Raw genomic sequence first — 12,373 nt, 5'->3', positions numbered from 1 at the left:
GAATGATTTCAAACCACCATACTGATGTGTTGTCCAACACTGCATCAGTATCAAAGCTGCAATAACTTTCAAAAAACTCTTTTTGTGATTCCACAGGTTGGAAAATCTCACCGGGCCCGTTAATGTTTGGTTCTTTGATGCGTCTTTAGTTTCTGGAGGATATCTGGATCAGGTAAAGCGATGTAAAGATGCAGGCGTAAATGCTCCCAAGACACGTTCAAAATGATTTCAAATCCCTTTTGCTGAAACCTTGTCAGCTTTATTTCTTTTATGATATGCAGTATAATCTTTTTGTGTATGTCATTACAAGGATATTCAAGCTAAAACATGGATCTCCAGCTCTCAGTTTCTCTGCTCAGCAGCTTCCAGCACAGCAGCACAGCTCTCCTTCGCTTGCTGGAGCAGCGACGTCGCCCTCTGCTGGGTCTGTGGAGCAGCACAGCAAAAACACAAACCTAAGCAACATTCTGGTTCTAGGCCTTAACGGTTAAGTTAGAACTCTTAGAATAAAAGCACCCACAGCCATTTTGAAGGTGTCATCTGTAATGTCCTTGAGGTTGATGATGACGTTGTAGTACGCGCCGAATACGGCCGTCTCCAAGGCTTTGGCTGCCACCTGAGAAACACAGGGGAACAAAATAGAGCAATAAAGGGAGAACATGAAACATTGTGGTCTCAGCGCTGTAGAGCTTGGCTTGTGTGGTACCTGAGCATCAGACTTGCAGGTGATGTTTCCATAGAGGACCATTTCTTTAAGATGGGGCCAGAGGACGGTGACCCTCTCAGCCAGACCCAGGGGGACTCTCACTGCCTCCTTCAGACCCTCCTGCATGGCAGCTTCTCGCCTTACGGGCCAAAGATGACAGAAAATATCACTGGCATGTGCAGACAGTTAAAGCTCACTTTCATATTCTAACAGCACCATGTGGTTAAAGCAGTGCAGCTGATTTTGGCCAGTTGCTGCGTTTCATTTTTGATTGGATCTTTTTTCATATTTAAGATCTGAAGTGTTGCGGTTTTACCTCTTAATTTCCTCAGCTGTGTTTTTTGGCATTTTCAGTGCAGCCTGTCACAATGGAAGATAAACGTTATCAACACAAAGCAAAGCCGGCTGACTTCACACACACACACACACACACACATCTATCATGATCAGCATGATGCCATAAATAACCACAATTATTGCTTTTCCACTGCAGGTTGAACCCATTGACATGAAGAAAAAGCAAAACAAGCCGGGACCAAGTACTGAGCCCTGAGGAACACTGCAGTAAAGAAGAAAGATAATTAGAAATGCAAATGTAGTGTAGAGTAGGAGGAGATGACGTTCCCCCTCATGGATGGTTCCAGTGATTCTGAAAGGAAAAGAGTCTCCAGCTTGTAATAGAGAACCTTTGGGTTCCTCACCATGTAGCTGCTGAATGCCGTTGAGTCGGTGTCCACCATGTCCAGCAGCTCCTTCATGGCCCGGTGGAAAGGAGGAATCAGCCTCCTCATCACACTGTCCAGGTTTTCAAACTGCCTCTTCCCATAAGTCATCTGCCCCACCATGGCACCCAGTGCTGCCCCCTGTGGGACAAACATGTAGTTACAAAAGAGATTTCCTATTTGGACTGGAGAGCTTCTGGTGTTCTGGTTTCTGGTCTGATATGCAGGAGCGTTCTGCTCGTACCAGAGCAGCTATGGCAGCAGAAACAGATCCACCGCCGGGAGTGGCTGCCCGAGCGCCAACACTCTGAACAAACTGCTGCAGGGACAGAGACACCAAGCTTCTGTCCTCTTGAGTCTTCACCATGTACCTGCATACATGAGAAGATCAGGGGTCCACTGTAAGTCCTGCCACACTTTATGTATTATTACAGGGAAAACATTGTTTCTTCTTTATCACGTTTGGATTTTTCCATCCCAGGTGTGTCAGTTCCATTCTGTATCCAGGCTCAACTCACTCTATGATTCTCTCCTTTGGGTTGAACGGCCCCAAAGAGTCCAGACCCAGTTTACTGATGACCTGGTCACAGAGAAACAACTGTTATTAACAATCTAACATCATTTAAGGGGTGAACAGCTTGATTTGAAAGTGACTGCCTTGTATCTAACTTTCTAAGATTATTTTATGGTAAATTCTTGAAATAATTACAACAAAATAAGGTTGGCAATGCGCTGTGATTGCAATTCCTGAAAGGTTTTGCTGAATGAAGATTGAAGCCTAAAAACTTTCTGTACCTGAAAGAATGAAGAAGTTACAACCAGTTGGAGTCACAGCGAAAGCACACCTCCTTTGAGGCTGCCGATTGTTTATAAACAACAGGTGCAGCCAATTAAGCAGAGACACAGAGCTGAGTCGCCATGCTTGAGAGCTGGGCTGACACTTTGACCTTTCCCTGTGACCCTGACCTTTGTATCATTGCAGTGATATGTTCACCATATTTCCACCTGAATATGTCCAATGTGGTGAAGAGCTGATACAGTGTAGAAACAATCTGCTTCTCCTCACCAGTCTGACTTTGTGCTCCTCTTCCAGGATGAAGAGTCGATCCCTGTTGATGTAGAACTCGGCACAGTCCAGCATGGCCTTCAGCGGGATCAGGCCCACAATCTGAGAACCCACCACAGGCAGGCTCATGTCCTGGAGAGACCAGGAGGGGAGATTTAGTACAGCCGGAGCCCCAACCTTCATCCAACCAAGTGAGTGCAGCAGAGACACAAACCAGCACTCTAAAGTGTTCATAACCAACAATCACACCAATCATACGCAATACCTGGAAAAACTAAACAATTGAAAACAGGAGATATTTGGCTTTCATCATTCCTTGCAACCTTTCTGACTTGACCTCTGACCTCAGCGCCCTTGCAGATCTCCTCGTAAACGGTGTGCACGGGGGTCAGCTCATAGTCCAGGATGTTGGCGGACACTTGAGCCAGGTTGGCCTCCTCCAGGTACCAGCCCAGAGCCTGGACCTTCTTCAGCAGACCAGCCTGGGGGGGACAACAATTGAAAGACCGGTTACATTTGCCCAAAATCCCTACGTCAATCAATACAATCTGCCCACTACATCTCCCAGCATGCACCTGGCCTTTGCCTCGGCCCTGCTCCCGGATGTCCAACGCGATGCGGTGAGCCTGCTCCTTGGTGCCGATCATGTTCACGTTGTAGGCGATGAGGAACTTGCGAGCGCCTGTTACCGTGGCGCCCCAGGAGGGGACGAAGGTGGCGGGGCCGAAGTCGGGGGTCCAATTGTCAGACTTCAGCTGGAGGAGACAGAAAGTGTTAAAAAGCTTTGATACACCTGCTAGAACCTTTTTCTTTGATCAAACTTAGATGATGTTATGATGTCACTATTTCTATTCTAAGACTTCGTTTTCCAGAAGGTTAAGTGAGTTCAGTCTGACTGATTATTGTTTACATGTTTCGGATGTTTTTCTGACATGTTTTAGATGTTGAGATTTGATTTAATTTGTTTGTTTTAGAGTGGAAATTTAAAATAGTCAAATGCTATAATAAGAAGAGAGAGAAAGAAGGAAAAATTAAGCACAGAGCGACTGCCTGTGTCTGATTTTGACCTGTTAATAATAATAATCCCTCTTTCGTCTGTCATTGACAGTCTCAGTCTCATCTGAGTTAGATTTTCTAGTTGGGCAGAAACGTTTCTGAACTCTTGAGGCGTTAGGTCTCTGCTTTGACTCAGAGAATCATTTACTTTGCTTGAATCATGAGTAACAGCAGCTCGACTTGCTCAGCCGTTTACCTTCTCAGGCAAAGCTTCGTACTCTCCGGCCCGCACAGACGGAAGACTTCTCCTCCCCTCCAATCGAGCTGCTTCTCCGTACAGATATACTTCAAAGCAACAGAGGAAGATGGAGAATTTTACTTACTTAAAAATTTCATCTAATATTATGAATCTATGTGGGAGTAAATGAGGACAAAGAGTTTCCAGTATCTGTGTTCAGTTGTTACACTCACCTGGCACGTGCAGCAGGTCTGCGAGTCTCTGGCCAAAGACGTTGGCACAGCGGACGCAGTCGTCCATGGTGACATTCTGCACAGGGATGAAGGGACAAACATCCAGAGCTCCAGTCCGCGGGTGCTCACCTGAGAGGGGACATTCAATGTGTTATAGCTATAAAAACAGACCCAAGAAACATTAGGAAAATAAAATATTATGAAATGAGAAGTGATGACGGCTGACCAGAATGTTTGCTCATGTCGATGAGGCTGAAGGCTTGGCGGGCGGCATTCAGCGCTCCCTCCACCACAGCCTCGGGAGACCCCACAAATGTGTAGACGGTCCGGTTGGTGGAGCTTCCAGGGTCCACGTCCAGCAGGCTGCAGCCCTCTGAGCCCTTGATGGCCTCTGCTATGGCATCGATCACCTGGAACACAGGGGAAGATCCAACTTCAGTCCTCCATCATGTAAGTAGAAGCTGAAGTATCTTATGTTAGGTGTGTGTGTGTTATGAGTCACATCTGCTGATCTGTGAAGCAGAGATGTGGACCGTGTATGCAGATTGGTTAATCTAGAACCACGAAACAGACGGGAACAAGGGAATAGTTTCAACACTTCATTCTGCAAGAGTTAATGCTCAATGGTGGCGTTTTCTCTGCCAAAATGTAAAGACTTCTTGGGTCTGGAGCGTCAATTTAAACCAAAGGTCCCATTACTCTGATGATGTGGCCCAAACTGAGACTACAGGGCCAAGCTGGGCTGAATATGCAAAGAGCTTAAACACACTATTCATGTTTCAACACGTGACTAATTTAGGCACCACAGACAAGAACTGAACCGTAAAGCCTGAAGATCTCACCTGTCTGTTTCGACCCTCAGAGAAGTTTGGAACACACTCCACTAGCTGAGCCATGGCTTTGGCAAAATCCTTCTCCTGAAAGAAAACCGCTCCAAAATCACTCTTGCACACATTCACATCAACACGCCCCCCAAAACAGCAAATCCTCTCTCATGGTGAAGCCAGAGTCCAACTTAAACATGCTAGATGTTGAATCATTAACAGACTCCACATGTTTGCTGGACAGATCTCATTATTCCTGTGAGACTTAAAACAATGCCTCATTGTTTTAGTATCACAGAGACTGTCTCTGACGCGCTGCATGTTCTCCCTTCGTCTTCTTTTCTATAAACACTACATCCTGTCCCAAACTCCATGTACACAAACCGGTCAAATAATGAGACAGTTCTCCAGATGGTGGCGCTAAGTACTCAGTGCTATGTTTGTCATGTGTTTACTATGTTTTCCAGTGCAGAAATCTACCTGACTAAGTTACTATGGCGACAGTAGAGTTATGCGTATCACTGGAGCCTGTGCAGATGAGATGAACTGGTGCGAACCCTCTGATGGATCTTCTCACTGGTTTCCAGGAAATCTTTGACCCATTCAGAGTGGACACCATCTGAGGAGACTCGCTAATAAAGCCGTGGATGCTTTTCACAGCGTTCTGTTCCCTGGCAGGCTGCGCCCCCATTTGGAGGCCACGTGATTGGATCTGATAACTCCTCTCCAAATCATCTCCAGCTCCTCAGCAGAGGATGCGTCTTCATGGTCTGAGTCCTTTTCTGTTATACTGCTGCGTGGTTTTCCCTGAACACGAAACAGGCCATAAACACACAAACCTACCTGCGGTTTGGAAGAGATCATCTGCTCCTCCTCTTACGTAACATAGCAGAGGGATTCACTAACCCTTTGTGTCTTTGTTTACTGTGAGGAGTTTTATTTTGAAGAGCTGGCAGAACGGCGAGCATCAACTTCATTACCGTCACGCCTGAAAAGAAGCAAAGACAATCAGCTGTATCCAAAGGCCTTGCTCTGTTATTACCCACAATGCCTGAGTCTTGTTTGGGATTTTTTACCATGGAGACCATCAACACTCAGGAGCAGTAAGAAGTTACATAAGAGATTGAGCGGCATATCAATGGATCAATCAATGGCCAATATCAGCTCACTTTGTCTAATGTTCCCTCTCCTTGTTGCTCAGTTTGGTGGAATATTCTCTATTCTAGCTCACTTTGGTCAACTATTACAGCTCAATCTTGTCCAATCTTCCTTCCTTTGAGCTATTTTACAAAAGTTCTTTTGTGTTTTTCTTCTTGCTTTTGCCCTGCTTTGAAGCCAGAGATCCTCGCTTCATTTAGATCAAATGAAATAAAAGCAAAGGATCGCCATTTAGAAGAAGCCACAGGAAAACCCGGACATGCTGTGGTGAAGGTTAAATCAGCGTATGAAAAATGATCACATGAGTTTTATTCATTTCATTTCATGCCCTGAGTTACATCGTCTCTCGCTGGTTTTCCCCACCGCGTGTTTGTGTTGGCCTGGGCCTCGGCACAGCGGCGCTCTATGGCTAACCAGGCTGCTCGGGGGGGAAAGGCGGCAGGCACGGCATCCACCAGCAGCCATCAGAACCCGGCCCTGTTTCTTCCATTACTGCCGCTGTCATATTCGCTCTTATTCTCCCACGTATTTCATGCGTTTGTCGACAGGCTGAGAAATGGACTCGTGGATCCGTCATCGGTCTGCGATCTCCTGCAGTTATGCATGATGGAGTGAGGTGATCGCATTTTTGTGGCGAACCCGTTTTCCCATCAACCTGCCTGCACTACCTCGAGTGCACTTAGTCATATCCTACATTTCCCAGAATTCCTTGTGGGACCAGTTTGTGGTTCTTTAGTTGAGTATTATGGAAACTTTCCCTCCCACTACATGTGTATAGCGCCTGGTGTAACTTGTTTGCAGATTAAGTCTTTAATACGGATGGTTTAATCCTTTGACAGGAAGCATCAAAAGCCACAAAAGAAACTCCACCCAAACACTGGAAATGTTTTCTCCTTTTGTCTTTTGGTTTTGGATCTTTGGCGGTTGGAGCAGTGAACTTCAGCATCTGTTCTCATTTTGATAATTTGTGTCGATAAAGTGCTAATTGCAAACACAAACCCACACTAACCTACCAGAGCTTCTGTTTTTGTTGCTGACTCTCTGAGATTAAGGACAACCTGCAGTTAGTAGTTGCGTGCAGATATAATGCTGACTAACAAAAGTTATTAGTTTGTATTTTTTGGATATTATCATAGGGGCATAAAAAGCATTACAACCAAATGGGTATATGCACATACCAACTTAAAGTCTTGCTGTATTTGGTGTCACTTAGCCTATAGGTGGCGCTACAGCAGCATGATATAATTCTGTGATCATGAGTCTAACTTTCCACAGTTTATGCTTGTGCAAAGTGCTAACACTTCTGGGCAGGATTGAGGTGTTTTCCCAAAATCCTGAATGCGATCAGCTGATCAATGCATCCGTCTGTCACTCTGTGTCTGTGTATGCGTTCCACACTTATAGCACAATGTGGTAAATTGACTGAGCAGTTGTGGTGCTTAAGTGAAAATGGCACGTCCATGTGTCTCTCAGAGGGAAGCCATTACACCGCAGAGGGCCGTGCTGATTGAACTCCTCTAAGAGTCGTCTCAGTCGGTTACTCAACTCTAATTTAAGCTCTTTACAGACAGTAGCAGCGTTTTCCCAGACCGGCTTTTCTAACGTGTTCTTAATAAACCCGTGCAGTGTGCAGCCGGGGGCAGGTGGCTAACACATGGACAACATTTGGCTGGAGCTGATACTCAAGAGGTACAAAGAATACGATCCGTGTTGACAATAAGAGGATAATAAATATTCCCCCCCCCCCCCCCCCCCCCCCCCCCCCCCCCCCGCCGCCGGTTGAGCCCCCGGGGCAGAGCAGAAGTTCTGACAGCTCTTAACCTCGGCTTTGCTCTGCTCCGCCAGGACGGCTCCACGTCTTCTGTGCTCCGAAACCTGAACCTGACGCTGAGCGAGGATGACGACTGCCACTGAGGGGATTAGATTTAAAGGCACATTACAGAGGGAAATTGGCCAGTTGGGAAACGTATCTTTTGAAATGATAGCATCGTATTTATTGTCTGCACTGCAGCTGGCTGCACAATAGCAGCATTAATTGAGAGTGTTAAAAACACCCAGGAGCCAAACAATCTCATACTGATATCAGTTTACAGGAGTCACACGGTCACAGTTTCATTCTTTACTCCTGTCAACTATTGACAGTGTTCTATTTTCTGTCTTAAATCATCAATCATAAACATCAATCCAACTTAGGCCTTCTTTATTGATCCACGTTCTACTTTAGAGGCCTCTATAGTGCATAACTTCAACCCTACACACACATTGGGAGTGTGTTTAGTTGAGTATGCAAGCTGCATTTCCTCTCTGCACAATACGTGAGCTGGCAGTGCTGAAATCCTCCAGCCAGGTCTACGAGGTTGCACTAATGCGTCATTTCCAGGAGGCAGAAGGTCAGGAGGGCGAGGAGAAGCCAAACTCAGGCTTCATAATGACGCTCTGGCACCAACGACTGAAGGAGTTTTAGGTAATAAACCACCTTTTTCCTCCAGGGAGGCAGAAAGGAAACTCACAGAGCCTGATTTGAGAATCAGAGAGGTCCAGAACAGTTTTCGTCAAGCAGGTGTCTCTTTGAAAACGTATCTTCCAGTGACTGGAAAGGATCTGGACTTGGCTGAGCAGCTTTTAATGGGAAACACAGTCCTAAGTGAGAACAAGTGCCCCTCTGATTGTTTCCCCGCCGAAGCGCTGCTCCCGCTCAGATTTCCTGTCACTGGTTGTTAGCTTCGGTTGCATAACTGCTTCCTCGTGAGTGTAAAAAAACAACAAAAGGCCTTAAAAAAGTGTGTATTTTTCGTTCAATGATGTGTAATGGAAGGCAGGTCCAGGTTGATCTTTTGGAAAAAGGAGGAATTCAGGGATGGAATAACGGTTTGACGTCACTGTACAGGTGCAGTCTGAGACCGTCAGCCCGTCAGACTGAGGAAAATGACTGGAAATTCAGTTTATGCTACAGCTGAAACAACAGTGAACGTCTCGCCGCCTGGTGAGCTGCAGCTCTGTTTAGTCTCAGCAGCTTCACACAAACAGTCACCCCCAATGGAAACTCATTCATTCATTTAGTTTTTTAATTGTATAAAATTATAATATGTGTGTATGTATGTCTTATATACTGTATGTGTGCCATTGTGCTAGCCTAGCAACTGTGCTGCTACGTCAACAATGGCAGGACAGTCGAACCTACTAGTAGAAGCCAATTCAGAATCAAACCTAATTTGCGCTTGTACCTTTATTGTGAAAGGCAACATAGTGAATGTGGTGCCTTGTTGCTTTTTAGTTTGAACACCTGACATTTTGTTGACGGGGAGCGACAACAAGGCAATGCTAGTTTGTAGCTAGCTAGACGTGCTAGTGTAGTGATCCAAAGTGGCTGGGCTTTGTGAGGCGGCAGCAGGTAGACTGTATATTGACCAATCGGATATACATAAACATGTCATCATCTAAACTGTTGAGAGATGTAAGAATATTTGAGACTAAAGTGACAAAAGTAAACAGTTTATTGTCCCAGTGTGTGTTTTGGCTGTGTGCCCTCCCCATGGTGCGTTCACTGACACACAGCAGGATGTTGCGTTGGCTTGTTCAAACAAACACTTGGTGTCAGTGCTGCTGTCGGCATGATGGCAGCCAGCTGTTGCATAACGCTACTGATGACAGAAACACAAGACGCAGTTTTTGCTTTGGAACATTCATCTCTTGGGGATTTAGTTATTAACGGGACAAAGGATGAGTTTCCACAGGATTACACTTCTCTTCCTGCTTAACTCTCTGCAGGCCAAATTATTCAATTTGTCTTTTGCTAAGCAGCTAAAAAGCTGCACTGTAAAAAATAGACCATAAAATAAATCCTGGGTTGTATCCAGTGGTAAGGATCTGGACTTTTTTTTGACAAATCTGTAAAAGATAAACGCCTCATTTTGTTTAATGTGTTTGTGAAGGGCTTGATCAATTGACATTGATGAAGGATTTGAGTTTGCAGTAGGGTGGCCAGACGTCCGGTATCGCGGCTTCCGAAGCGGACCCGCAAAACGGACCCGTATCGGCGTCCACTTGCCCGCAATGTCGGATCCGCTGATTGGCTAAGAGCGGTGTCAGATAAATATCCGCTATATCATTGGTTAAAAACGTAAACAAGGCTCTGCAAGTGTGTGTCAATTTCACTTAATACTGCACAGAGGTGTACAAGAAGTTCATTGGAAACAAAAAAAACTGTTGGATGCAGCCAGGAAAGAACAGAAGTATTGCAGATAGACAATCAACTATTTTGGTGAGTACACTTGTCTTATGATTTCACTGAGGGGCTACATGAAATATTCATATTTATTGGGTTGAAAACAATACAGATTTTTGAAGGTTGATAACAGTATTCTTGCTATGTTGTTATTTGTACCAGTCCCTGCAGGATATAAACAGGCCGAGGGGCAGTGGGGGCTTGGAAGCCATGATGACAGAGGTGCTGTTGTCTCCTGAGCTGCTACATGTGAAGAGACCCAAATACTCACACACACACACACACACAGATGAAGACACTGAAGACAAGTGACTGAAGCACTTTAGAAATGCTATACTTTTTGAGCAGTTGAATGTAAATGTTGTTTTCTTTACAATCTCCTTTGTTGTTAACATAAAAGGTTATTTATGCTTTTCAAAAAGCATTTTTTTATTATTATATATGTTACCTGTTATTTGTTTTTTACATTTGAGTCCACACATGTTATGCTTCGTGGCACAAAAGATTCATCTCAGTGGTCAGTTTTTGAACACCACAATGTATTGAATAAATTCAAATACTGTGAACAAACACTTTTTGACTTTTCATTAATATTTTTTCCTATTCAGCTACACAAACATCTTCAAACCACACAAAATTGTATTGTAAATGAGAGAATACCAGAGTCCTATGTACACTATGGTAATTTACTGATATGCCGCATAATGTCCTCCTTTTTGGTGTTATGGAAATGGTCACCCTAGTGTGCAGACTTGAGACTTGAGGCTTGACCCACTTGTGCAGTCAGCCGGTGTTGATCTTTTGTTGTCAGAATTGTTTTATTCGACTTTGTGGGACTTTACTTTTAATTACTTGGTTTCAGTAAGTTACATCACTTCATCAAGTCTCAGATGTCTTTCCTTTCATTTATTTGGTGGACGGGAATATTTTGAGGACTAATTTAATAACATACAAACACAGAACATTGACATTTCATTCATTTAAATGGTTAGCTAACTTAGCTTACTTAACTATGGCGTCTGTTGTAGCTAGCAGACTTCTAAGTAAAGGTTAGTATGTGATAAATCATTAAATATTGTGTGCAGTTCAGTTACATAACAAAATAATTTGCAAACCAACAAAGGTAGCTAACGTTAACGCTACTGAACCACGGCACAGCTGCTCCTCTGTTGGATGCTAGCAGCTACATCTCTCTGCACCTCTCTGCATTTTGGTTCTGTGGGGCAGAACTTGTGCCAACTGGTTACATATTGGAACCTGTCATGTTGTGCATGCATTGGTTAGCCCATATGCTTGTGATTTCATGCTAATTTCATTTAATCGTAATGCTTTTTACTCAAATTAATTTTTGACGATGTATGTTTTTCTATTGTCCCACACACAGCAACTTTGTGTCCCAGATGTCCCATCCTTAATCTTGAGCCAGCACCTTTGGAAGGGGTTGAAAGAGAAGCTTCCAGTCCCATGACCTCGCTGCCTGTGATGAAGCCGCTCTTTGTTTGACTTTTGGACTCTGAATCAAGCGTTTTAATGGCATCAGATTAATGTCTGAATTTCACTCACTTCTTCCATTGAAGCTGCCACTTGGTGCTGATTATTGCGATAAAAATAGATTTTCCCCCAACATGTCATCAGTTTGACACTTGGAACATGGCCGCTCTAGTTTCTGCTTAACATAAAGTTCAGAAAACCTGTCGTGTGCTTTTGGAGAACGCTCAGGAAAGTTAGATTGGGACTAACGCCGGCGAAGCCACAAACGTGATGTTTTAAAGGTCTCCTTCCAAAACAACATCGCCCACTGTCTGAGAAAACGACACCTACACTGACACAATGATGGATGCTGAGAACACTGTGGTCTGCTGGGAGACTTATGAGTCACCTAACGAGTCTTACTCAAAAAATGTTTGTTTTTCGATGATAACATGGACAAACAGCGTCTCATTTTGGGAGTTTTTCTTACTCACTTACATTGTGTGGTAATGGAAGGGGGACATTTCTTGGTGGAAAATCCCACACCAGTCTGGGTCCATTTCAAAAGGTTTTCACAATGATTTTAGCTGATTAATCATTATGTTTGAATCCATGTGCTTGCTAGACAAATACTTGGTAGATCCACTAATAAAAGGAAACCCTGCGCCCCTACTGGCTTGGGGTAGTATTGCACTAGTGATGATTTCTCTACATTCTGAACAAACTTGTTGTTTT

The 12,373-nt window shown here is 44.3% G+C and overlaps 1 protein-coding gene across 1 annotated transcript; it reads right to left on the bottom strand.

The window, feature by feature from the left end:
- Nucleotides 1-241: 241 nt before the first annotated feature.
- On the bottom strand, nucleotides 242-4,911 carry ftcd (formimidoyltransferase cyclodeaminase). Its single transcript, XM_076165865.1, has 14 exons — nucleotides 4,804-4,911; nucleotides 4,188-4,371; nucleotides 3,962-4,090; nucleotides 3,747-3,835; nucleotides 3,070-3,249; nucleotides 2,839-2,976; nucleotides 2,495-2,626; nucleotides 1,947-2,008; nucleotides 1,673-1,799; nucleotides 1,408-1,569; nucleotides 1,023-1,066; nucleotides 707-845; nucleotides 521-616; nucleotides 242-426 (listed from the first exon to the last, which is right to left on the bottom strand). The coding sequence occupies exons 1-14, from the start codon at nucleotides 4,855-4,857 to the stop codon at nucleotides 343-345; spliced, it is 1,620 nt and encodes a 539-aa protein (XP_076021980.1). The 5' UTR covers nucleotides 4,858-4,911; the 3' UTR covers nucleotides 242-342.
- Between the last annotated feature and the right edge of the window lie 7,462 nt (nucleotides 4,912-12,373).

Source organism: Genypterus blacodes, unplaced genomic scaffold (assembly GCF_046128005.1).
Source record: "Genypterus blacodes isolate CSIRO-AG114 ecotype Tasmania unplaced genomic scaffold, CSIRO-AGI_Gbla_v1 ptg000152l_1, whole genome shotgun sequence".
NCBI lineage: Eukaryota > Metazoa > Chordata > Actinopteri > Ophidiiformes > Ophidiidae > Genypterus > Genypterus blacodes.
The sequence above is the reverse complement of the archived record's forward strand: the minus strand, read 5'-3'. Positions and strand labels throughout refer to the sequence as shown.

What these genes read in the sequence shown, in the direction of transcription:
- ftcd (XM_076165865.1), bottom strand. Translation starts at nt 4,857, where the DNA reads ATGGCTCAGCTAGTGGAGTGTGTTCCAAACTTCTCTGAGGGTCGAAAC. An exon ending in CTGAGGGTCGAAACAGACAG is followed by an intron (nt 4,372 to 4,803) that starts GTGAGATCTTCA and finishes CCTGTGTTCCAG; the next exon opens with GTGATCGATGCCATAGCAGA. An exon ending in CCAAAGGAGAGAATCATAGA is followed by an intron (nt 1,800 to 1,946) that starts GTGAGTTGAGCC and finishes TCATGTATGCAG; the next exon opens with GTACATGGTGAAGACTCAAG.